Source organism: Quercus lobata, chromosome 8 (assembly GCF_001633185.2).
Source record: "Quercus lobata isolate SW786 chromosome 8, ValleyOak3.0 Primary Assembly, whole genome shotgun sequence".
Lineage (NCBI taxonomy): Eukaryota > Viridiplantae > Streptophyta > Magnoliopsida > Fagales > Fagaceae > Quercus > Quercus lobata.
In genome coordinates this window covers 41837516-41865006 of record NC_044911.1, presented here as the reverse complement: position 1 = coordinate 41865006, position 27491 = coordinate 41837516, and the positions used below count along the sequence as shown (strand labels likewise).

The 27491-nt window shown below is 35.1% G+C and overlaps 2 protein-coding genes across 2 annotated transcripts; one reads left to right on the top strand and one right to left on the bottom strand.

Annotated features, from left to right (window-relative positions):
* Positions 1-4428: 4428 nt before the first annotated feature.
* On the top strand, positions 4429-23730 carry LOC115957412 (serine/threonine-protein kinase EDR1). The gene is made up of 17 exons (XM_031075646.1): positions 4429-4726; positions 7846-8244; positions 9047-9250; positions 9745-9933; positions 10085-10344; positions 10463-10582; positions 10751-10840; positions 12584-12679; positions 14222-14308; positions 16343-16454; positions 17530-17821; positions 19940-20063; positions 20163-20182; positions 20400-20556; positions 21655-21943; positions 22072-22144; positions 22237-23730. The coding sequence occupies exons 2-17, from the start codon at positions 7996-7998 to the stop codon at positions 22317-22319; spliced, it is 2445 nt and encodes an 814-aa protein (XP_030931506.1). The 5' UTR covers positions 4429-4726; positions 7846-7995; the 3' UTR covers positions 22320-23730.
* On the bottom strand, positions 22442-25365 carry LOC115957413 (F-box/LRR-repeat MAX2 homolog A). Its single transcript, XM_031075647.1, has one exon. It carries the CDS (start codon positions 24832-24834, stop codon positions 22699-22701), a length of 2136 nt encoding a protein of 711 aa, XP_030931507.1. The 5' UTR covers positions 24835-25365; the 3' UTR covers positions 22442-22698.
* Between the last annotated feature and the right edge of the window lie 2126 nt (positions 25366-27491).

Genomic DNA, 27491 nt, shown 5'->3' with positions numbered 1-27491 from the left:
GTATTCTTACAAAAGATTCTCTTTTTCAATTCTTGTGCCCCAGTGGCCTAGCCTCATTGTTATCTACGTAAATATATATATATATATATATATATATTTCTTTTTCCCTTTATATCTAATAGGCAACTCCAAATAAAGCAAACCTAGAAAAATAAAAACATTAAAAAAAAAGTATTAGCATTCGCAACACCTCATATTCCCGTATCTTAGGGGCTGTTTGGTTTTTTAAAAACTATCACCTATCACTCTTCGCTTAATTTTTGTCACTCATTATTTAAAATACCCAAATTTCTTAAACCTCATCCGTTTGGCACACTGTTTTCACTTCACATCACTCAAATATTTCAACTTTTTGTGGGACCTATACCTGAGCACTTGGTCAGAGCCTCACTTGTTTCTTGATATTTTTTTTTTTTTTATGGGTCTGAGATGAGAAAGGTGAAAAGGAAGAAAAAAAGAAAAAAAGAAAAGAAAGAACGAACTGAGATGAGAAAGGCGAAAAGGAAGAAAAAGAAAGAAAGAAGGAACTGAGATGAGAAAGGTGAAAAGGAATGAAAAGAAAAAGAAAAAGAAAAAAAAAGAACGAACTGAGATGAGAAAGGCGAAAAGGAAGAAAAAAGAAAAGAAAAAGAAAGAACGAATTGAAGAATAGAGAAAGAAGAAAGAAAAATGAAAAATGAAAAGAGGAGAGTGAAGTCAAAAGTTACGGTTGGTAGGTCATTCGTTGTGTGTGTATTTACAAAAATGTCACCATAACTCCGTTTCCATAACTTGAAAATATCTAAAATGTGTTTTTTGTTTTCATAACTCATCACTCAAAAATCAGAGAATTGAATGATGGAAACAAAAACTGAAAACATCCCTAAACAAACCATTCAGCCATGGGACTTACATATTTTGAGTTATGGGTGATGGAAACACAAAAACCAAACAACCCCTTAGTGATGGACCTATCTTCCATCCAAGACCAACACTTATTTTTGCAATTAAGTAATTACGACTGATGCTGCACAGAATCAGTAGGCTGAATGCTCTGGCTTCGATGGGCTAATGGTTGTTGCGAAGGCCTGCAAGGATGAACACACTTATCAAAAAGGCGATCGGGGTCAACCGGCCAAGTCCTCTCTGACGGAGGTACTAGAAGATGTTCTTTTACAACAAGTTTTTTCCTAACATTACTCCCCAGAAGTTGGAACTTGATTTTCAAAAGAAAAACTAACTTAGTCATCGAAGAGGACTTAGCTGGTTTACCCCGGTCGCCTTTTTGATAAATGTGTTCATCCTTGCAAGCTTTCGCAACAACCATTAGCCCATCGAAGCCGAAGCATTCAACCTACTGACTCTGTGTAGCATCAACAACCATAGTAGAGATGCACATTCTAGCAAAACACACAAGGACAAAAATCAATACTATCTACTCAAAACCTTATCGTTGCCATAACACTAAGCTTAATCTTGAACCGAAATTATCCTCCTCCATCGTGAAGCATAAGCCAAATTGACAATTTTTCCTCATGTAAGACTTAGTGAGTTAGGCTCGACTATATTGATCCTCTCGTGGTTCCAAGTTTGCAATTGATAGCTGATTTACTCAAGGATTTCGTTCATTTAGAGTTAAATCGCATCACATGCGTGATGTCTTTATATGTATTTGACTAGATTAGATTGTAATGTATTGACGTGTGTTGTGCATGTGTTAAGTCTCACATTAGGTGTTTACTAGGTGGATCTCATATATATATAAACGATTGTAATGAGTCATAATTGTAATTCGATTGGTCTTTTTGGGGTGTAAGTGCAGCTGTGGTTAATGCTTTTTTGGTGAGAAAGATTTTGAATACTCAAATTGTTTGGATTCGATGGTTGAATGTGTGTGCGTTATGCAGACACGTGCTTAGTCTCACATCGAATATTTACTAAGTGAGTATTGCATATACAAGTAATTAGAGGAGTCTCAATCATAACTTGACTATTCATTTTAAGGTATAAGCGTGAATGTGATTGTCACTTTCCTCAGGTCATGATAGTTAGTGCCAACAATGATAACTTGTTAAAGGGTCATTCGTCACACTTAATGTGATAAAGGGATACAAGAAAATTTTGCGATAGCGAGTATGGAAGAGAAAGATGAAGGAAAGAAAATGGATGAGATTTTATTTATTTATTATATATTAGCATGTGTAATTTTTAATTTAGTTATAAAAGTCATTTTTGTAGATTGGATGCTAATTTCCTCCCTTCCACAAACAAAGATTTTCTATTAAAAATCTAAATTTAATTAAAAAAAGGACAAAATTTAGTTACAAAATTGATTGTAGTCTAAGACCACAACCTTATTCAATATCTTTTTATTGAAGGTGAATTCTGACAAACCCACCATTGGATTACATTTTATTCTTATATTCTCCATACTTGCAAAATTTATAGAAAGTTAAAGATTAATAGCTATGTTATCAATAAATTGTTTAAATTACAAGTTTTTATAGTTTAAAATTATGTATAGAATATGAGCTTATAAATTATATAGTAAATAATATCCAATTGACACAAAATTTGACATGTGTATTAAAAGGGGTAAAGAACATGTAATTCAACGGTTAGATTTCTAAAATATGTGGTAATGTTTATTTTATTGAGTAAGATTGTAGACTTAAGCTACAATTAATTTTGTAACTAAACTTTGTCCATAAAAAAATAGTAATGGTGGGGAGCAAATTTGCTTATAAGGATATAATAGTCCAACATTAAAGTCAATAGGAGAGATTATTATTATTATTATTATTAAATTTTTTTTTTTTGAGAAAGAAGAGGAGAGATTAAGATTGACTCCATATTCTAATTCTAGGGGAAAAGTAAAATTAATACTTAAATAAATAAATATAAAATCTAAAGATATAATAATAACTTTCTACGAGATATTTGGTTTTATAGCTGCTTTTCTTTTTTCCTACCAAACACCATAATATAAAACATTAATACTTCCTTTCTTCTTAAAAAAAAAATCTTTATTACTTTTTATTTTCTATCACTTTTCTATACCCTACAAAACCAAGCTTTGAATTTAAATAATATAAATAAGTTAATGAGAGAGATAAGTTCAAGCTACAAATATATATCTTCTAAAAAAAAAAAAAAAAACTATTTACATCATAGATTCCTGACAGGATCTTTTTTTTTTTTTTTTTTTTTTTTTTTTTTTGAGAAAATATTCCTAACAGGATCTAATGATTAAAAATGGACTATAGGCTATGTTGTCAATTTTCTAAAAATTAATGTTTTATTTCATATTTGCTCAATTAATTGTAGTAGGTTTTGTTCTGCCTCAATAGGGTCATAGATATGTATACATTTTTCCCTAGCACCACTGCAGTATCACTAGCCTTAGTTGTAAGTTATCTTTTGTAGGCAAGATAACATTGTAATCAATTTCATCATGCTATTATTCTAAAAAAAAAAAAAAAACAACATGCTATTAATGTACAATTTTGGAAACATTTGCATTTGGCTTAATCCTTTTTTTTTTTTTTTTTAATAAAAAAGTTATGCTCGTCAAGTATGTAATTTATTCAACAACATATGTATTGAAGATAAATTTTGGAATGGTATAATGTATTTTCATTAGTTCATTTTGTTTAAATAAATTGACTAAAAATACATATATATCAAGAGAGGTCGATCAAATGTTTGTGGTATCAGGATGGGAGGTTGAATGGAATGGAATACAATACAATGAGAAATCATATACTTTTAATTAAGATTGAAGCGTATTTAGAAATTCATAAAAGAATTGAACATAATAAAATAAAATATAATGAAATCATACTCTTAAAAGATCTATGCTTAGATGGAAAATGAACATACAACAATAAAAATAGGATAAAACTAGTATTTTGTACCTATTTTATTAGTGAATGGTTCGTGGAAGGAATGTTTATGAGAGATCCATCATCTCGTAAAAAATTCCATTCCATAATATTAAACTCCCAATTAGGAAATATACATCAATTTTCAAATGTAACTATTGTAAGTAATAATATTAAATAAATAAATAAAAATTTATGCAGTAAGGATATTATTTTTTATTTGTTTTGATATGGAAAAGTTTTTTATTTTTGAGAAATTGATAGGTAAAAAGTTACTAAAAGTAAAACCCAATAAAAATTAAAAAACAAAAGGGAAGAGAGAGAGAGAGAGAGAGAGAGAGAGAGGGGAGTTTTAATTGATGAGCAGCGTTAATTGCATAGTTGTTTGTTTCACGCGGACGAGAAGGTGTGTGTGGATGTTGGTGAGCCACCAGCTGTGCCAGCTGGCTGTCGGAGAAAGGTCCCCAGACCCAGATCCCGCCTCTCGCTCTGCACGTGACTCACCACCCTCTCACACATACACACACACACACACTCTCTCTCTCTCTCTCTCTCTCTCACAAACCAAAAAAAAAAAAAAAAAACACATCGCTTTCTTCAGCGATCAATTATATCAATCAAAAACCCCCCAAAAATCAAATCTATCTCCCCCTCTCTCTCTCTCTCTCTTCTTTCCCCTCGTTTACATCAATCACTCTCTCCCTCCATCTCTCTTTCCCTGTGTTTATATATATAGTCTCTCTCTCTTTCTCTCTCCCTATTTGGTTTTGTTAGGGATGAGGATTTGGAGGCGGAGCGATTGAGATTTGAATGTTGGTGTATAAGACTGAAGATTCGGATTCAAATGCTCGGATCTGCTGGTGGTAAAGCTTTTCCCTTTTTTCAATTTCAATCTGATTTTTCCATTTTTCTTTTGGATTCTTGATCCTTATCTATCATTTCTACGTTTTTCCCATTCAAATTTGAGTTATTCTTTTGAATCCTGCGTTGATTTTGACGGTGAAGAGTATTGGAAAATTGTATGTGTTGCTCTGTGATTTGGATTATCGAGTCGAGATAGGTTTTGTACAAAAATAGGTCGGTTTCGAAGTTTTCTTAAGGAATGTGTTTGTGATTTTTAGGGACTGAGGTGAAGCGCTAGCTCTCATTAGGCCTTTTTTTTTTTCGTGTAATGGATGTATTCCAAAGATCTTGGAATTTGATTTGAATTTGGTTTTTCTGTTATTTCTATGCAATGCTTTTGGTTTTTGGTTACAGTGTTAAAATATTGAATTCTGGGATTGACTAAAGTTGGGAATTATACTCTATCATAAGATATTTTGTTGGTTATTTGGTGAATTACACGTCTTCATTGTGCGCACCCTTACTTTTAAGAGGAGAAAGTGCCATTTGAGCATTTATGATACAGTTGAATTTAAATGGTGACATGGCTATTTGTTATGGGATCTATGGTGGAATAGGGATCAGAAGGTTTATCATTTGTGATAAGATTTTTATGTATTTTGGGAAATATGTAAGAAAACCATTTTTGGGAGGTAATTCTTGGTTGCTTTTCCAATAATGACGTAATCTGTTATTTGATGACTATGTTGTTGGAGACGGTAACTTTGTCTTCAAAAATACGCATTTCTTTTTGTGGTGCAAAAATCAGAAGACAATGTTGAAAGTTATTCAAAAGAATTCTTATGCTAGGGATTCATTTTAAGGGTTATTGTCGATAATTGCTTAAGTGGAGTTCTAGATCATATTGATCTCCTACACTGTTCTCTCTAGTGCATCACGTAAGGGTAGCTATGTAGCCTGGAAATTTTGATCACTTCAAATTCTCCTATTAAATTTTGCATGTGCCCTTTGTCAGTGTGTTGTATAGGCAGTCGACTGATGTGTCATGGAAAAATTGAGCTAAACTTTTATAGAAACATGTGACTTGGTATCCAGTTATAGGAAACATTGAGTATATGTGGGCCATTGCTGTTTTATATTTGCAGTATGTGAAAAATATGTGGTAGCTAGGGTGCTGAGATTTTGCACTTGCGTGTATGTAAATAACTCATGTGATGTTATCACTTTTTTTTTAATTTACATCAATTAATTTTTCATTCATTTCAAAATTTGCAAAGTTATTTCATCACAATATCTTTTGATAATACAGTATTTGGGGGAGGAAGATTTGAACCCTGAACATCTCTGTTGGAAACAAGAGGTGCCAATAGAGCTATAAGACTCTTAGCAGATAGTTCATCACAAATTACATTAAGATGAACCGAAACTTGAGTTTAGGTATATGTATCAAATACATTTTGCTGATAATAACATATTGTTTAGACAGGTACGTAGTAAATGATATTTTAAATAACTGTACATTTCCTCCAGACGTTGCTAGAGTGGACAAATGCTTCGGGTGTTTTTACTTTTAATTATTTGGCTGATTTATTAGATAGTTGTACTTTCATTGCACTACAGTTTTGCTGGATCCTTGGCACATTGCCTGTGTGCTTTGGTTCCCTGTATCGATTTCTTTTTTCAACGACATTTTATTACTTATCAAAAAAATATACTAAACTCATATTTACTGGTAGAAAGAAAAAAAAGTAAAGCATTTGTTCAAATAGTTTTTCTTCCTTGATATAAGTACCATCTGACTGACTGAATTTTTTTTTTAGACATACGATATCTCCATTGAGATATTGGATCTCGTTTGAGATATTAGATATAATGACAGTATAGTTTTGGCTCTGGGAACTTTATGCTTTTCTCTAGTCAAAATATCAAAGTTGTGTTTATTAAACTTTAATGTTTTCTAGAGTAGAGCTCTAGCTCCTTAACGTAGTGTTAAATTGATTGTCTCCTTATAGAAATTGTGTTTGTTAGGTATTTGCAGCATTTTTTTTTTATGAAGGGGATGTGATTGGGGAGGTTCAGTGAGACTCTGGTGTTGGCCTGTGGAAGCTGTTACTACTTGCATTGGGAAATTTATTTCCTAAAGCAGATTTGTCCATAAATAGGAATTGGACTGTTTTCACTCTTCATAGGCCTTGGAGATATTAATATTAATAGGGAATAACACATTAGATTTCACTTGGAAGTTGGAAGGAAACATGGAGTGTGAAGGCTCATTTGAGGGTGGTTTTCTTTGTGTGGATGGCTTCTTTGGGGAAGACACCCTGATTAGGTTATCTCATAAAACAAGGTATGTTTATTGTGAATCAGTGTGTTTTGTGCAAACAGGATTGAGAATACGTTGATCACTTGCTTCTATAGTTCCCAATGGCTGGGGAGTTCAGGAATTTCATATTTGTGGCCTTCTGAGTTAAATTAATTATGCCTAAAGCAGTGACTGGAGTGTTATGATGCTGGAGTAAGATTCTTCTAGAAATTGGGTTTGGGATGTAGCTCCATTGTGTTTGATGTGGCAAATAGGATGGAGAAGAATGGGAAGACCTTTGCAAGTTAAGAGTTGAATATAGAGTGGTTGAAAACCCAATTTGTTGGGTCCCTTTTCTATTTGATGTCTTTGGATGGGTGTAGATCTTTGAACTTGTGTGATTTTGGGGATTTGCCATTCTCTTGATTTTATGTGCATACTTATGGGTATACAGCTGGTATACTCCATATTGTCCCCTTTGTACTCTTATGTAATTTCTTGTATTGATACAATTGACTTAACTTATGCAAAAAAAAAAGGTAAAATAGAAAAGAAAAGAAATTTCGGAATCATTATATAGATAATGTAAAATTCTGTTTCTTGGGTTTTGGTATATTTTAGTCTGAAAAAACTATCTTTGTAAATTTTCCCCTCTTGATGAATAACCTATAAAAAATTTGTGGACGTGTACTGTATGTTAATCTTCATTCTTGTTCTCTTGGTTTTTGCTCTCTACCCTTGTCCTTGAGTTTGGAGGGGCATATTGTTTGTGATATTTTTCTAAATTGCTTGCTTGCTTAAGATGTCACTTTTTTCCTTTTGGTCTGTGTTTTGCAGGTCATATGGCCTCCAGCTTGAAGAATTCAGGACTATTGAAGTTTGTAATCCAATGTCTTTTTGGTCTAAGAACTTCTTGTAGATTGATAACATCTTTTATGGGGTAAGAAGCGGGGGCGAAATGGTTTTACATTCCAAATACTTAAAGACATGGAGGAGACACGAGGTGATTCAGGGCCAGCAGAGCAAGGGCCTTCAAATACTTCATGGTGGCCTTCAGATTTTATGGAAAAATTTGAATCTGTTTCTTTGGGTTCTCAAGAAGAGACCTTAAGTAATAAAGAATCTCCTAGAAGTTCGGAGGAAGGTGGGTTGTCACCTCAGAGAGCATCTCAAATTCTCTGGCGCACTGGAATGCTTTCTGAACCAATTCCAAATGGTTTCTATTCTGTCATTCCGGTGAGTTTGAAGTCTGATTTTGCTGGTGTAGAAAATCAATCATTTTTTGTTGCAATAATTTCTTCCAGATATATATCCTTTGCCTGAATTTTGCTGGAACCTCTGTTGTTTGAGGGATTTATTATTGATATCACAATAAGGGAATGGAGTTTTCCTTTCAGTTTCTTTTGTTTTTGTATTTGTTTATCCTTCAAATGCTAGAACTTTTTCTTTTTGTGAATTTGATATGGTTATCTTCTTAAAAAACATGTCTATAAAGTGAGCGTATCTAAAATGAGAATGTTCAAGATGAATAAATAGAATTATAGGGAAAGATAGGATACAAAATGAAGAAATTATAGATTTCATCCCTATGATTCAAAGTTATCCAAGATCTGTTTATCCATTTTCGATGAAAGTTGACGTAAAAATGCCAATGTGCTCTAGCTCAAATGGCACCTCCGGTGAGGTAATGGATTTCAGACCTATTGGGTGCGTATGTAAGGATCAATTAAAAAAAAAAGGAAATCTGACGTGGAAATCCTTGCATGTGTTGATTTTTTCTGGCAAGGCATTGAACCCACATAGTTGCCACCAGCAGTATGTAACAACTGTATAGTAAGACGTCTTTGAACCTTGCACCATTGTCTGTTTACTGATGTATGCTCTAACTTGTAACTAGACGGGTTTTGTTTATATTCATATGTTGGTTGTTTTTTGGGATGGATCCTGTACTTGATGCTTGTCTGATTTTGCTGGTTTGCACTCAAAGCCTAGTCTCATATAGCTATGGTCTAAATTGATATTATAAAACCATGAACAGGAGAAAAGGCTGAAGGAGCTTTTTGATGCTATTCCTACTTTGGATGAGCTTCATGCTATGGGTGAAGAGGGTTTTAAAGCTGATACAATTCTTGTAGATGTTGAGAAAGATAAGAAGCTATCTATGCTGAAACAGCTGATTGTGGCGCTGGTGAAAGGGTTGAACTCAAATCCACCTGCAATGATAAAAAAGATTGCTGGATTGGTGAGAGTTTTCACAATCCTTATGCTAAGAAGTTATTTTAAGTATAATGCTTTCCTAAATCATTGATGTTTATGACGATGGGAATGTAGATGTGATGCCCAGTTCAGTTGCTTGGTTCTGGATGTGTGCTACTAGTCTATTACTTATTCCATTTTCCAAATAAGTCATTTTGTTTACGTTTGAACTTTTCTGATACACTTACATACGTTATTCATCATGTGTGTTGATGATGAGATAAAAAGATGTTCTGGTGTGCTGATTATAAGATGTTTCACTGTTCAGATTGTGATGCAATCTCAATTTTATAATTTAGGGAGTCTTTGTTGCCCAGCCATCATTGGGATCACCATTTACCATAAGCATTTCGTTTGTCTATTTGATTTGACAAATTACTGCTGATCCCAAAAGTTTAAGCTAATAATCAGTTGGAAATTTAAGCAATATTATATGACAACATGATTAATATTGAGAGAGAATGTATTTCGATATTGCAGGTCTCTGATTTTTATAAACGTCCCAGTTTGGAAAGTCCAGCAAAAGCTGCACTAGAAGAAACCTCTCACATGTTTGAGAATCGAGGAGTTCAGATGTTGGGGCAAATAAGGCACGGTTCATGCCGTCCTCGAGCAATCTTATTTAAAGTTCTTGCTGATACTGTAGGTCTTGAAAGTAGGCTCATGGTGGTAAGCTTTTTAACTCATTTGGTTAGTTAAACTGTTGCATTTTGTTTTTCCCTATCAGGTGAAATATTAGTTGAAAGACATGAAAATTGTGAAAGATTTGTTTAATGGATCTAATGTCTGGATTTTCCCCCCTTCCCATTATTCTTATCAGGGTTTGCCAAATGATGGGGCTGTTGAGTGTGTAGACTCATATAAACATATGTCTGTGATAGTTGTCTTGAAATCTGTGGAACTATTGGTTGATCTTATGCGGTTTCCTGGCCAGCTGCTACCCCGATCAACACGGGCAATTTTTATGACTCATATTTCTGCAGCAGGGGAGAGTGATTCTGCAGAAAATGACTCCTGTGACTCACCACTGGAACCCAATAGTCCTCTTTGTGGGGTTTCAGAGAGACTAGATCCTGACAGGTTAGCTGATGGTGTTTGATTTTTACATTTTGAACCTGTATGAGTTCACATAATTTCCGGTAGTTCATGCTCTCTAAAGCTGGTTAGTATATAATTATTTTTGTTTCTTGTGCCGCAGTACTGAGAAAGATGATAGCCTTCCGTTTCATAGGAAATTTGAAGCGTCCTTAAATGTATCTGGTCCTTCATTGCAAAATATGATGATGCGATCAAATTCGTCAATTGAAAGGAAATTGAGGTAATATTTATTGCCCTGTCTCAGCAGGTTCCATTTTCATTTCCGAATGGCTTTCGCAGTGACCCTTTATTTTTGGTGAATTCAAAACCTTGAAAAAGTGTATTTTAAAAAAAAAAGTGCATACATTAAGATGTTTGCCTATTAAATCTTTTTGGTCAATTCTATTAGTTTGTCACATAGCGAGCCCAACATTGCAAATACATTTTGGCGGCGTAGCCGGAGAAAGGCCATTGCTGAGCAGCGGACAGCTAGTTCCAGGTTTTTCTTATTCTCCCTCTGTTTTATATTGATGTGTTATGCAAATTGGATTATGTCATGTTTGAAATTCAGTTTTTTGTATTATTCATGATGGTAGGCTCCATGCTTTTGGTGCTAGTGTAGGTTACAAATTCGTCCAGTTTTATTTTGTATGCAAGTTTGCCAATTTTCTTTAGCGTCTCGGATGATAATTTATCATCCATGGGATAGCCTTGCTGAATACTTTTAATATAAATGACTTTGGATGTTTGAGAGCATGGTCTTGGTTAGTTGCTCATGCCTAGTCAGTAGTGATGGTTGATTGCATTGCATTTTCTATATAAGAGTTATGGTTTTATGATGTAAGAAGCTCAATCAATTTTATTTCAGAATTTATTGTTTTTCTAGATCATTTTTGAATTTTGAACCTGTTTTCTTTTTGACATTGAAATTCGAATTTGTTTTTTAATGTTGTTGAGGATTTTATGGGATGTAATTGTGGCTTAGGCTTTGGTTTTCTCGTTGGGAAATGTTTTGCATTTTTGGATGTTTATTTTATTTTTTAAATCTCAGTCAATCTGAAAATATTTTCTGTGACTAGGAAAATACGTTGTAAAAGTTTGGAAAACGTTTTACAGCTATGTTTTTGTAAAACATTTCCCAAAACTTAGATCACACACAGACCACCTTCCTGTCTTTCTTGCACACAGAATGCTCCCTCCCTTCTCTCTTTCTCGCACACATGCATGCTGTTGGTGCGAGTAGTGGTAGTTGACACAATGGCGTTGGGATTCATGGTTGTTGGAGCGTTGGGATTTGCAGTCGAAGCTGAGGGGTGGCATGAAGGCTTTGTGGTTGATGTTGCTTGTGAAATTGATGCTAGGGGGTGGCATGTAAGTGTGAATTCTTAGTGGTTGACTGGTTCGCTGTTGACAGTGTTTGTTGGCGTGGTGGCACAGGGTGCTGTCACTGCGCAAACCGGCGAAGATTCTTATTGGTGTTGAGCCCAACTTGACTAGGGCTGTGGGTCTTATGGGTTGGGTTTATGCTGATCTAGGGGGTTTTTGGCAGTGGATATGGTGGGTTTTGCCATTGCATTGGGTTTACACCAATCTTGGGTTGTTTTTTTTTGGTCATGCTGAGCACTTGAAAATGTTTTTTGATGTACCTTTGTAAGATTCTATCAGTTATTGATGACATTACCAAATGGATGAATATTAAGGCACTGCCTGGACTATTCAATAATATTTACAAAAGTTACTTGCTGAACTTGTAACTTTGAAAATTAAAATAGTCAAACCATACTCTGATTTATGTGGCTAAATTTTGTCATAAAATGAATTAGTTTAGTACAAATTCCTGGTTCTTAGTTGCTTATAAAAAAAAGTGCCTGGTTTTTGGTCTGATCACCTGAATCTAACAATGTCCTAAAAAAAAGTTCTGCCTGGCCTGTATGTTGTTAGTTTTGATGATATAGAGTCATTTATTGGTCCCACGATTCCATGAAAGGTGACATGCTCACTCGTAAGCATATAGAAGTTCTTGGACACTAGCATTGACATGCTTGTGAACATTGATATACCCAAATGCCAACTCATTTGTTCTTTAGTTGGTCCACATGATCTGTCAATTTTCGTGTCTTGATTTTATTGTTAAGCATGTATTTAGGTGGACTAGAAGTTTGTAACTTAATGTGAAATTACTATTTGACGTTTGCAGTTTAGGTTTGTATATTATATATTTGAAATGCTTTTGGTTGTGCAGTCCAGAGCATCCTTCATTTCGGGCACGTGGACGTTCCATGCTTAGTGGTGACAGAAAATCATTTAGAGAATTTTCTGATGATGTCACTACATCAAGGTTCATACCTCTGATCTCATTTTAGCATATGCATAAGTAAAATTAGTAATTCTTTTGTGTTGGAAGTGTTTTCACTGAGAGAGACTGAAGATCACTTTATTTTAGCTGCTTGAATTTGGTTTTAAGGTTGATTGTAGAATTTTGGTTCCCCAGTGTGCATTGTGAATGTTACTCACTTAAGCTAAATATTCTCAATTTGAATAACTTTTCTTTAGTAAGTCTAGAGCCCTTGGTTTTTACTCATTGGTCATTCCCTCATAATGAGGGGGCTAGTGCCTTTTGGGCCAGGGCCCTAGACTAAATATAATTGACTTGAGTATATCTATGAGGATAACTTCTTGGTGAATCCTAGGTGCTGCTATCCATGATTCATGATTCCTGATTGTTTTTATAGATTCTGTCCTCCTGGCCTGAAAATCTGTGGTTTATCTGGCTATGTCTAGACATGCATTCCTATCCATATTAGTATTGCAATGGTCAGAACTGAATTTATTTCTGAGACAGATGAAGTAGAAATGCAATCTCTGTGGCCAAAAATTCTTTGTATTAGACTACCTCTGGCACAATCACACTATGGCCACTGCCTAGCTATAATGAATCATGATGGGATGCGTTGTAAAATTGTAATTCCTCTTGTACCCTGCAATTGTGAGATTTATTAATGTTTAATGAAAATTCAGAGAACACATTGTTATATTGTTCATGGAATTGGAAATCCATTTGTCATATCGATTTTCCTCTACTTTTGGACATCCTTTATTGATGATATATATTTAATTTCTATGAAGAAAAGCTAGTAAAGTTCTACAAGCACACTTTTCCTTGGGAAAAAGGATCTAATATGTATGAGTTCCAATATGGATTTTTATTGTTGTATTTATTTTATGTTAGAACAAAGTTTGTGCCTATTATTAACTTAAAGCCTGTCTATCTTTTAGTTGGTCCCATCTTTCTTTTAATTGGAAATTTTCTTCAATTATGTCTAAATTACAGAAGGAATACTTACTCTTTCTTTTCTGCTTGTTGGAGTTACTTCTTGCTATTTTTTATATTAGCATGTTATTCTACGTTAGCACAAGCAACTTGTCTGGGAAAAAAAAATTTACATTAGCATAAGGGTATTCTAGTAATAATTTACCATTAACCCTAATATAAATATGTGCTAAGGTGAGGGACTAATTAATGGAGCCATATGCGTCTTTTCAAATCTCTCTCTCCATTCTTCTTTTCTCCTTTTCTTTCTTTTGACCCTAATATATCATATGTTAGAACTCAACTTGGTATTAGAGTGCTCTGATCCAAACCTAGAATGTGTTAGAACAATTTGGAGGTCATCATCAGATGACTGGGGTGTGCTGACACATGTTTTGAAGGAGTGAATTTGTCAGCCGTAATCTTTTGCGTTTGTGTTTAGTACATATTTTTTCTTTTTTGCTTTGCCATTTATTTCACTGCTTAATTTACTAATTGTTAAAGCATATGTATAATTTTGCACTAATTTATTTGACTACTCATATATCCTACTTTTATATATGGCTACAGGTCAGATGGTGCATCAACGTCAGAAGCTCGTAGAATAAGAAGAAGAAGCATTAGTATTACTCCAGAAATTGGTGACGATATCGTAAGGTTGATATTTATTTCATTTCTTTCTTGAAGAGTGGTTGCTTTGTTATTAACTGTACTGACTTTATTTATGATTCATGCAATACTAAAATAAAATTGTTTTCCTGCTCTCTCTCTTCTCTCCCTCGCTCTTACTTTTTTCTTTTTCGTTTTAATCCAGTTTCATTGAATAACCATAATAAATTGGTGATTTTATATATCAAATTTTCTTTTATGATTGCTAATAAGCTCTTGCCCAAACGAACCCCTCCCCCAATAAGAAAGAGTGGAGGGTGAGGTCGTGGATTCAAAATCCATTGGGTGGAGCATGTGTAAGCTTATCAATCAAAAACCAAAAAAAACTCTTTTATTTTTTTTGATAGGTAAAATAAAAATAAAAGAGTTTTTTTGGTTTTTGATTGATAAGCTTACACATGCTCTTTTATTGGTGTTTTATTCCAGAATTTTTTCATTTTGTTTTGTTTTGTTTTTTTTTCCTCTCTTAATCAATGTTATTTCTAGGTCACCTTTTGTTTTCTTTTTCTTCCTTAATCAAGTTTTTGTCTCCTGTTAAAAAGGATAGATACTCCCTTATAATATCTTGAGCTAGAAATAAAGAAAAGAATTACATTGTGCAACTCCAGTTGATTTAAAATGAGATTGACATGTATTCATTATTTGTAATATAAATTTCTTTCTATAGAGTATTTTTTACCCTTTATTGCTGGCATGAGAGAGAATGGCTTGTAGGTTTTTGAGAATTATATACTTAACGAAAAAAGGATTTTTGAGAATTATCAAAAATTGAATCTCTCAGTCTTGCCATAAGTGGTTAATTTGATATAATAGTTAAAAAAGAAATACACTGATCGGAAAAATTAAAACAGAAATAGAGAGAGATATCTTGGATAATTAAAAGATGAAATATTGATTGTCATTACTTTCTAAGTGACTATTGGGAGAAAAGCGTACATATAGGAATAAAAGTGAGAAATTCTGCCTTACAATGTCTGTGTTAGTGATAGCATCTCTGCAATTGACGTCTTTATTTTCCGTATCATGAGAGGAAAAATAAAAAGCATTTAGAAAACCTGGAGCCGATGTGTGGTTTAGATTTGGGCTTATGACAATAATATGTTAAAAAGAATAAGTTTGTCAGCCATTATCCTGCTTTAAGCTCACTTTTCTTAAATCTCAGATATCTTCCTATGTGGCTATTGAAGTCGGATTATACATATGTTGAGCATTTGTATTTCACCCTTAAGGATTTACTCAATCGAAGGCAGTTCACTGGCTCAAAGAAATGCATTTTTCTAAATTACCTTGCTTTTCATTAGATCTGTCATTCTTCTGGGGTGCTACAAGTTGGATGATTTTCACTTGTTTGTATGTTTTACTTGGGTCAAATATCAAACTGATAAATAATTTGTTTTGATGGTGTGTAAACCTGTTCAACTGGTTGGTCCTGTATTATTTTATCAAGTTGGGGCCTTCACTACCTAGGTTGTTCTATCCTGGTCAAGTACATTGCCAATCCTGTTTTTGGATAAGGCATTGCTTTTATGTGATTGAGTGTGAGCCATTTTGTTTGTGTAATGAACCCAAGTGAGCTATTCAGTTCTACAAAAGTAAATCTTAGTGAAGTAATTACAAGATTGCAAGAAACGCACTAGGTTAGTTGCAAGATTGCAAGAAAAGGAGCCGAGTTAGTTTAGACTTGCAAGAAGGAACAAGAAGTGGAGCCTAATTAGTTACATGTTATTTGGTTGTTACTGTTGCTAATGCCTTGTATAAATACTTGTAAGCTAAGGCATTTCATTCATTGAAGAACAAAGACCTTATTTTCTCACTTTTCTCTCTCAATTCTCTCTTCTCCCTTTTCTCTTATTGGAGGGTGATTACCTCAAATTAGTCAATTTCCCATTCATTCTGTTTCATTTCCACAGCTATCCCATTCATCAACCTTAAAGCCTAGCAGGTTCACTACATTTTGAACTTGCAGGTAATAAAAAATTTCTTATATTGTGCAATAACTTGGTCTATAATGAAACCCCCCAGGGCTGTACGTGCAATGAATGAAACATTGAAGCAAAATCGTCTTTTGAGAGAGCAAGGAGATGATGGGTCATTCTCTCCTTCAAATGACAGAGTTTCAGATCTTCAGAAAAATGTATGTTTCTTGAGTCTTGGTAACAGAGGACCAGTAAAATGTCTCTTCATTTTATAAATATACTGTTGCATGTCAAGACAATCATATAGATGAGTATGATCTTCCCCTTATCGTACATAAGTGTTCTACTTTGCTGCATATGACATGTTTTTATAATTTTCCGTATTTTCCAAGCCCTACAATAAATGTTTAAAATGGTGGGTTGTGATCATAATCTTGGGAAGGGATTTTTCTGGTATTAGTTTTGGCGTTTGGTTGTCACTTTTTCTTGGGTGGTACTAAATTTATCCCCATTCATCTTATTTTGTGTTTGTATGAGGTGGGAGATGTATTAATGTCCTTTGTTCCAACTGCATCTTAATTACTGTTTAGGAAACTTCTGAAAGTTGCATATAGCACATTTCAAAGTATGAAATTGTAGAAATTTTATATATCAATGCTTCTTCTTCCCAATTTCTCAATTGGTATTTAAAAATTATCAGCTGTTTGTTTATGCATGTAAAGGTTTGCGTTGTGATATCCTGTAACAGCTTGCTAATTATTTAAAAAGAAAAATGCAGTAACTGCCTCCATTGGGGCTCCCCTATTACTATGGCCATTGATCTTCTTTGCATTTGTTTCCACCATTACTATCACCACCCATCATTCTTTTTCCTTTAATATCCACATCTACTATGCAAATATTCCTTGATCTGTTGGCCTAAAGATTGCCAGTTTTATCAGATCCCTTATTTCTCATCCAGTCATTCTCTGGACTTGACTAGTATGTTAAGTTGAAGTCTATGTTTGAAGAGTTGAATTTGAACCAAGACTGATTACAAAATAAAATAGGAGACCAAAAAATCTATGGAACTCTTCCCTATAGAAAATCCGATTATGTTTAACCACCATGTTTTTAGATAGAACATTTTACCCCTTCCTTTGGAAATTAAAGTTTCATGAAAAGAAAAAAAAGAAGAAGGTTCATTTCTATTAAAGAGCACATGTATGTTCCGTGCAAAATTGTATATTTTTAGACATGCAAATTTCTGTCTTATGGGTCCCTTGCATTAATCACTTTTTCTCACTTCTTTAGGTATCCAATTTCCATCTTGATGGTCATCATGGCATATCTGGTGGAAGGTCCGCTTTATATTCAGTTCCCCGGGACATGCTAAATTCTCAAAAGGCGATGTCATTACCCTCGTCACCACATGAATATCGGAGTCAAACTTCTGAGAGAAGCGAATATGTTAGAAATGATGAATTGGTTTCAACATGGAATAGAATTCTTGAATCTCCGATGTTTCAAAATAAACCTCTAATAGCTTACTCAGAGTGGAATATTGATTTCTCAGAATTGACTGTTGGAACTCGTGTTGGGATTGGTAAGCAAACTCTTTTTAACATTCTCTGTAGTAGTTTAAATTTTCAGTTTTGTGACCCCTCCACCACAATTTTGTTATTATTATTATTTTTATTTTTTTGCCACTATATAGTTGGAACAGTTTTTTACCCAAGAAAAAAAAGAATAACGAAGAGAAAAATTCTAGTGCACCCTTTCCTAAATTTATAAAAACAATAGGTTTTTATTACTTGTTAGTCAAGAAAACTTGCACAAAGCGGATTCCAACAAATCGCCTAAAGAAGAAGTTGACATTTTCAACTTGTTGATTTTTTTTTTTTAATTTTAATTATAATTTTATTCTTATGGACTCTCCTTTGAAACTTAGGCAAGTGTCACAGAGGAAACAAATTAGTAAAACTTTCGTTGTTCAGCCTTTTTATTCAAATTTTAATACATTAAAAAAGAAATATCTGGTAAAAGTTATTTTCAAACCTGCAGCTTTTTGAAACTTGAAGATGGTCCCAATTTTACAACTCAATAGTCAAGACACATGGGACCATATGGTATAACTAATGACATCGAATACACTAATCAAAAAATGACATCGGTGACATAGAGCTTAGCATGCTTTTCTGCAAGAGATTGTGGGATGCAGTTTGCTCCTCCCAAATCACCTCTACCTGCCATTGGTTTAGATTGGCAACAATCTGTTGCTCTTTCATTCTTTGACCCTGGAAAGCCTACCAACTTCAGGCTCCAAAGAGTTTAAAGATGCGATGTCAACCTAATTGGTTGAACAAAATTTTACAGATCTCCTAAAGTTTTAGAAGATTTAAGGAGGTGGATTACTCATTTATATATATTGAGCTGGTTGTAGGTTTCAGCATACTTGATGTCCTACCTATCAAAAAGCAAACTTGATGTCCTAAATTTTCTTGGCGTCATAATGCTTCATACACTTATATTAGGAAAAGGCTGGGCCAGAGGTACAATAACAAGTAGCACCTCTATTCACAATGTTCCCATGAGTCTTGCTTGGCAGCACACTTCTACGTTTCCTCATTGTTAATATGTGTTTGGGCATTCATTTTTGAAAGCATTCTCTCTTTAATATAGTAAATATTAGTGGAAATTATAATTTACCTCACTGTGGTTTTGTCCTATCACAATTTAGTCGACAAACTTTCAATTTCTACATTTGACTCCTTAAGATTTGGACTAAAATGAAGTCATTAAGGTTCTATCCAAAAATTCCTTAACAATTTCATTCAATCCAAACTTTAGGGGTTAAAATGTAGGAATTGAATGGTTTTGTGGGACAAAGTTGTAGTTGAAAGTGTCCACAAAATTTAAAACATATTATTTTGGATGGTATCCTTAATGATTCTATTGAAATCCAAACATTTGGGAGTCAAAATGTAGTAATTTAAAAGTTTTGTGGGACTAATTTGTGACTGGGCTAAACCACAAGAGGGCTAGTTGTAATTGAAAGTTTGTCCACAAAATGAAAAATCATCAATTTGGACGGACCTTGGAACCCTGACAATTTCCTTTTTAATCCATACTTTAGGGGGTAAAATATAGCAATTGAAAGTGTTTTTACTGAATTGTGATAGGAACAAACCACAGGGGGTAAATTATAAGTTTCTCTAAATATTATATCAGAAGATGATAGCATGAGCCCAGCACTTGTCTGTTTCACAAATGCTCAACACAGAAAAGCTTTCATGAATTAAAAAAATACAAAGCCTATCAATTTGTAATTTCTGCTTCTGGCCAACTGGACTTTTTACTTGGATCATTACAAAACTGCCTTGGCAATGAAATTTTACCCCATGGCTACTCAAGAGAAAGCTGGCATCAAAATGGAATAATTGGGCACTTGTAGCTGACCCTATGAAGTTTGTATTATTCTTTTCCCATGGAATAGTATTTACACCTTGCAAGGTGTCCCATATTTTACTTTATGCTTTGTTATTGTTTGGAATTTGACTTTTACCATACAGATCGGCAAGCAACACTGTATATTGTGCTATGGAGCACGCAAAACATTCATAGTTCTGTTTTTAGAAGAAGAAAGAATATTAATTTCATATATGACTTCAATTTCTGGAACATTCTTCATTGCGTTGAGATTAGTTGTATTTTTCATATCCAGGGTTCTTTGGAGAAGTTTTCCGTGGCATTTGGAATGGAACAGAGGTTGCAATTAAGGTTTTCCTAGAGCAAGATCTAACTGCTGAAAACATGGAAGACTTCTGCAATGAGATATCCATTCTCAGGTATTTCATAGTTGATATATTAATTGTCAAAAATTTTCATCTGTACTCTCATTCTGACTTACGTGCTTATTGTGCTTGCACGCGTGTGTTTCACTCCAGCCGTCTTCGACATCCTAATGGTACTTTCTTTCACCTGCCATTGTTCAAAACATTCCTTTTCATCTTTGTTTGTCTATGCTTGCTGCATATATTGGTTAGATATTATTCATAACATATAACTATTAAGCATTATAATCTCTGGTGTGATGAGCAAGTATACAATTGTTATCAAATGTTGGTTATTTTTGTTTTTTTTTTTAAAGCAATGTTGGTGAATTGAGTGTTACCGTTTTGCAGTTATTTTATTTCTTGGTGCATGCACAAAACCTCCACGCTTGTCAATGGTTACTGAATACATGGAGATGGGATCCTTGTATTATTTGATTCACTTGAGCGGTCAGAAGAAGAAGCTTAGCTGGCGGAGGAGACTAAAAATGTTGCGTGATATATGCAGGTGTACACATTCTATCCATGACTTATATTTTTTTTCCCTCTTTTCTTTGCCTTAATGCTCAAAGGATATGCTGTATCATGGTTTTCTGCAATATAGTAAACCTGGTAAATCAATACTTCCACCACAGCTCTTCTTTAACAGAGCTTATGAGTAGAGGAGTACAAAGATTTGATGCAAGAAGAGGTCCATGAGATGATTCTTGTGCAATTATTTAATAAAGAAAGACTTGACTGAATTTTTCCAGAGTAACCTTGGCAAGTCCAGCATGGGGCTTTCAAAGTGTTTTAGTCAACATATATCAAAATCATAATTCAGAAAAAATGCATAATGACAATTATTAGTACACCCAGCTTCATTGGTAATGCTGGTCAGCCATGAAGTAAATATGCGGAATGTGCATTACTGAAATTGAAAATTTGATTCTGTCACTGGTGAGTGGCATGATACATGTATACATAAAATAGAATTGGATGCTTTCCAATGTCTTAATGGTAGTACTTGTTGGTGGCAAGATGGACTTTTTTTTTTTTTTTTTTTAATTTGGTGGTAAGTTTGGCAAGATGGACTTGGGTAAGATAGTATTGGGACAAAGGTGGTGTAATATGAGTCTCTGATTCTAACGAGTCTAAGGGTCTGAGATAGGCAGGCAATACCTTATTCATGTAGCTTTCCTAAGTGGTTGAAAATTTTTGGTCTTAGTTAAGTTTCAAATTAGACTGACATGAATGTTTAGAGGTGTTGCTTTGTGAATTTGTTCCTTCGTGGAGTGAAAGGATTTTGTGCAGTGATAGTCATTTTAAAATAATGTTCCAACTCGATGCATCATTATTCTAGCTTGTGCATAATAATAATCCTGTAGATAGCCAAATAATGTGGGCTAAACTCTGAGCATTTTCGCTTGAATAAATGTCATTGTGCAAGATTCAATGTGTACACAGCTGAATATCAATATGACATGGATAATAGTAATAGTTTGAATTGTATCATCAGCAGCAGAAGCATCATCATCATCATGAACATCAAAATTCCACCTTTTACTTTTTAAGTGACGAACAATATCAAAGTCGTATTGACTCGAACTTCTTGCTATCAATACAGGGGTTTGATGTGTATTCATCGGATGAAGATCGTTCATCGTGATCTAAAAAGTGCAAACTGCCTTGTGAATAAGCATTGGACTGTCAAGATCTGTGATTTTGGGCTCTCAAGAATAATGACAGAATCACCCATGAGAGACTCTTCATCTGCTGGAACTCCAGAATGGATGGCTCCTGAACTTATTAGAAATGAACCCTTTACTGAAAAATGTGATATTTTTAGCCTGGGGGTGCTAATGTGGGAGCTCTGCACTCTAAATAGACCGTGGGAAGGGGTACCACCAGAGAGGGTATACTTGATATATGTTTAATTTATTTATTTTTTGAATTTCCATTCAGGTTTTGACTTTAAACCTAATCGTTTACTGATGTTTTTGTAAAATTACTAAAGCGTGGACCTTTTTACTCTGCTCTTCAGGTAGTTTATGCTGTTGCCAATGAGGGTTCCCGGTTGGAGATTCCGGAGGGTCCACTAGGCAGGCTAATTGCAGGTTTAGTATAGCAGAAACTTTAATTTTCAAATGAATTTAGCTTCAGTCATTTTGTACTACTGACAAGCTCATGTTTTTGCTCCTGTTTGCAGATTGTTGGGCAGAACCGCACGACCGGCCAAGCTGTGAGGAAATACTTTCCCGCTTGCTTGACTGCGAATACTCTCTCTGTTGATACAATCTGTTTGTGTATAGAAAAAAACATGGTAGAGGTGTTACATTGTGTTCCCGGCTTAAGTTGTGTACACTAATGATTTTTCCAGTCACTTTGATAAACATGAAATGGTTCATTTTTCATTTTTGAATGGCTCAAACACTTCCTCCTTTTTCGTGTAATCAAACCAAGATCAGGTTCTGGTCTGCATATGAAATGGATTTTTATTTTTTTGAACATTCTTGGTATCTTACTCGAAAGTGACCATATAAAAGCCAAAGTTTAAAGACAACAAAAACGTGATTTTGAAACTCAATACTGTCGTGCATGCTGCGCCAAGAGATTGGTTTCCTCAACTGGGGGTCTTCTCTTGATCATCATGGATTGGCAATGACTCATTTCAATCAGGGATCTGGCGTCTATTCAATGCATCTTCAAAGCGACAGCACGAGTCCACCCTCATTTCTGTACTCATGTCATTTTCTGGTGCCGGATAGTAATCCTCTCGCAGCTGCACATCCCTTAGATTAGTTATCCCTAGCAGGAAGTTCATGAAATGCTCATGAGCTGTCCCATGGATGAAAAGCTTCCTTAGGGAATGGCATTCTGCAAGCAAACCGGCTGCTGGGAGTGACAGACTCCTTTGATTAACATCCTGGTCTTGCGGTGGCCAATAGTCAAGCTCGTTGAGGCTCAAATCCCCAATACCAGTCAGGAAAAACCTCTCCCACAAGCTCAAATCCATTTGCCCCGAAGGTGCGGTCAGTGCAAATCCTATTGCATCACTACAATCTAACTGCATCTTAGACAGCTTACGGTACGGTGCAAGTATGCCCAACCCAAACCCAAAGGTGCGGTCAGACAGCCTGTGCCTTTCCCTGCAATCTCCTTCAACCTGTATTCGAATCTCCTCCAAGTTAGGACAATCCTCCAGACCAACCGATGGCAGCGGAGTTAGAAGCTCACCAACAGCAATCCAAAGAGACAGATACCTCAGCCGCTCCCACCTCTTGCACCAAAACCCATTCCCATTACTTTCCATGTACGGATAATTCCATTCGGCTTCCACTTCCTCTTCTGCCTCCGATGAGTACTTACATTTCTTCTTCTTCCTCATATCCTCAAAGTCAATCTCATAACCATTCTGGAACTCACCCACTTCATTGAGAACAAAATCACTAACACCTTCCCCGGTACCCTCGCCTTCTTCCCCCAAGCTCCCCCACAAGCAATCGATATGCAGTCGCTCAATCCGATCACGAAGCGGCTCCAACGCCCTCAAAGTCGCTGCGGCATCAAGATTGATGCAACAAGAAATTTTAACCTCAACCAAACTCTTACTTAGCAAACAAGCCAAAGTCCTCACCCCCTTCACAGTAATGCTCTTACACCCAATCGCCTCAAACCTCTTCAATCTCCCACAGCCCCTCCCGATCTCAATCAACCGCATATCATCCAAATCCGCCGAGTTCTTAATAGACAGCGACTCAAGCCCTTCACACAAAGCAACCCCATCCAAATTCGATCCAACAGCCATACACACACTATGAAACTGTCCCAACTTCAACACCCTCAGCTTGGGACACTTAGATCCCAACACTTCCAAAGCCAACCCACTATCCCTCACATTCTTACAAACATCAAGAACCAATTCTTCAATCAAAGGCAATCCAGAGAAAAACTCCAGCAGCGTGACGTGGCTAATCCTAGCGTCCTCAGAAGTATAACCGTCGTGGTTTGGGTTCCCACGTGTGTTCCCCAACGACGTCGTGTCAGCCAAGTGGAGAAGAGTGAGTTTAGGACAGTTGTTGGGTATAGACAACAAGGCCTCATCCCCAACAAAACCAACGTACCTGGGATCAAACATACAAGCTATGAGGAGATGAGTGAGGTTTGGACAAGCCTTTGTGATGTCTTGGATCTCGCTTGATTTGAATCCTTCTGAGAAGGACTTGGTTAGGAGATTGAGCTTCGTGAGCGATGCTGAGGTGGATGGATAGGCTTGGAGAACCGGAGGGAGATCTTCGGTCCAGTAATAGAATTCCGATAGGTCCAGTGAGGTCAACGAGGAGCATTGCTCGAACAATGGAGTGAAGTCGGATCGGACCGATCCAAGAGGGATTTGAGGCCGTTGATGCCATCGTACGAGCTTGACGTGGCGCAATCCAGGCCATTGGGGAATCAACACTTCTAAGATCGACGACGATCGGGAATAGACGGTCAAGGATGTAACTGAGGGGAAGGCGCGTCTTAGGTGGTGAGCGATGAGCTTGGGGTCGCAGGAAGAGGAGAACAGAAGCGCGTGGCCCCACGGGGAGAGCAAGGAGAGGTCGAGGCGCGTGACGGAGCGGAAACACTGGGGGATCATGAAGAGGTCCCGAGCGTTGCCGCGGAGGGTGAGGGAAACGCGCGTGGTTCTCTCGAATTGGAGGAACCGGCGGCACGTTAAGGACAGGGAGTTCCGAGTACGAGTGTCGGAAATCAAAGCGAAGGCGTTGATTAGAATAGCGTCCGGCAGGTCGTTTATGGTGGCCATGTCGTTGTTGAAGCCTTTGGTTTTGGTAGGGTGAGAGTTGAGTTTCTACTGGTTGTTGTTGTTGTTGTTGTGATTTTTTTCGTTTTTTTGGTTACTTATTATTTAGAGTTTAAGGATTAGGGAGAGAGAGAGAGAGAGAGAGAGAGAGTCGAGACTCGAGTAGAGAGTAAGCACGTGTGAGGAAGAAATGGGGAAAGGACGATAATCCGGGGTTGGAGCGCGTGAAGCACGTGGGCGAATATAGTCAACATGTGAGTGTTGTCTCTTGAGAGAGTTGAGAGTCTTACTACTATTGACATGTATCTGTGTCATCATGTTACTGGGGGGAGTTTTCCTTGTCTCCAGTCTCAACTCTCAACTCCATCTCTCTTCTCTCCCCAATTATCAAAAAATTAAAGACCTGTGGATTTAGGCCAGTTGTTGATGATCATTGAGATTTTAAAAAGCCTATGGGTTTGAGCCAGCTGTCCATGAGTTATGCTCATAGTATTATTTTACAGTAAAAGTACGTGCCATGTAATTATTTTTAATTAACAAAATTAAGATGGAAGTTGTCAATTTTGATAATTCTTAACAAGGATTAGTTTATAACTGACCCAAATTCCAAAGGTCTTTTACATTTCGGCCTTAATTTATGGACCATTTTGTCTTTTATTTTTGTCTTCTATTTTTACAAAGTACAATTCAATGTACTTCTTTTTTTTCAATTAAGATATATTTTTTTAAAAAACATGTCTCTAAAAATAGTAACTTTTTTTTTTTTTTTTTTAATTATAAAAGGAACGCATTCCAATCGAATACAATACACATTTTCTTTTTATAAAAAAAATTTTACATTTGGTATTGCTTGCACGAATTTTATATTTTTATTTCAAGGAAATCAACAACAAAAATTTATAAAAAAAATTAATCAATCTCATTTATAGTAACAAATCAAGAGGAAAAAAAAAATTGACAAAAATTTGTCACTGATTTCACTAGGGTCTCAACTTCATTGAATTTGCCATAACCCATGAAATCCTCAAAAAGTCACAAAACAACATTGTCGGTGACAAATCAATATGACACAAAACAACTCATAATACAAAAAAAATGTGTTTGGTACCATGTGTCTAGTAACATATTTTCAAAACTGAAAAAACACAATTGGATGTTTTGCATGAGTGTGTTTTTAGAACAAGTGTAACTTTTCTAACATGAACAATGAATTTATTATTTTTTAAGAGAGTCTCTTGCGCCTAACAACTCTTTCCTCTTTGTTCTGCATCTTTTTCCATCTCTCCCACTGCTCTTCAAATGATCACAATACTAAATATTGAGCTCAATATCAAATCACAATCACATGACCCCAGCCAAAAACAAAATAACCTAATATTATCTAAAAATAATATTACAACAAAATTAGAGAGATGAGTTTTATGGGTTTTGTTCTTTTGATATAACCAAATATTTCTAAACTAGAAACAAAGCTTATGGGTTTCGTTATTTTATTGGTGGTTCTATGAGTTTTAATTAGTTTCAATGCTTCATTCTTTTGAGCACATCTATTTTTGAATTTAACTGAAACAACTCAAACAAGTGATGAGAAATCCATAAAGTGAAAACACAGAGAGAGAGAGAGAGAGAGAGAGAGAGAGAGAGAGAGAGAGAGAGAGAGAGAGAGAGAGAGAGAGAGAGAGTGTGTTCTCAAAATACAACAATGCCATTTAACAACGTTATTTAAAAAATTGAAAATTTCCCCTGATGTGTTCTCAAAATACAATATTTAAATATCCTAAATTGAGAACTGTGATTTAAACATCTTTAATTAAACACTTTTACCAAACACTGATTTTTTTTGAGTCCACAATTTGCAGTGTTTAAACATTGAAAATTGTTATTTGGACTCACATACTAATTAGGCCCTAAACCTGCATCTTGTTACTTGCTAGTTTTTTTGGCCAGGCCATTAGGTGTTATTAGGGCTTTCTTTATAGTCCATTTGTCTACAACTTTGCTGCTTGTATCTTGAGCTGTTGAGTTGTATCTATTGATTTGGTTAATAAGATTTCTTATAAATAAATAATAATAAAAAACTAAGAGAGAACATAGTTTTTTTATGGAGAGTGAGAAGTAAAATGAGAATCCTCATTGTTGGGGATTCTCATTTTGGCCTTGGGGGAAAAAATAGGCAAAAAAATACATTATGAAGAAATACATTTCACATAAATCAATAAATTTTCCAAACACTACAAAAAATTTAAAAAATGCATTTTTTTTTTTTTTTTTTACTTTTATAGAAATTTGTGAGATGCATTCTCAATAAAGATGTTAATAAGGGTATTTTTGGGTGTTTGCTATTTTAGTAACTTTGTTATGGAAAATTGAAGGGATGAAGAGATTCAGTTATGTGTTAACAGGAAAAAAACAATAGGGAAATATTTGCCTATTTTCAATTGTTAACGGGGGGACATTGGTTGATTTTATATTTTAAGGAGATAATTATGAACTACCCAAAAGATAAAGGTGAGAAACTACAGTTTAGCTTAAAGGTAATCTATTTAATAGAAAAATAGAAAAATATAAAAACTGAAAAATCTGCACACAATTTGTTTAGGATTTTTTTTAAAAAATGTTTGGCCTCTTTTAATGTTCTACAAGTAACTCAAAGTGATTCT

Excerpts from the sequence above, each read along its gene's own strand:
- LOC115957412 (XM_031075646.1), top strand. The coding sequence starts at position 7,996 with ATGGAGGAGACACGAGGTGATTCAGGGCCAGCAGAGCAAGGGCCTTCA. Across the intron at positions 9,934-10,084 it reads TTGAAAGTAGGCTCATGGTG|GGTTTGCCAAATGATGGGGC; the intron begins GTAAGCTTTTTA and ends TATTCTTATCAG. Across the intron at positions 17,822-19,939 it reads TGGAACTCGTGTTGGGATTG|GGTTCTTTGGAGAAGTTTTC; the intron begins GTAAGCAAACTC and ends TTTCATATCCAG.
- LOC115957413 (XM_031075647.1), bottom strand. The coding sequence starts at position 24,834 with ATGGCCACCATAAACGACCTGCCGGACGCTATTCTAATCAACGCCTTC.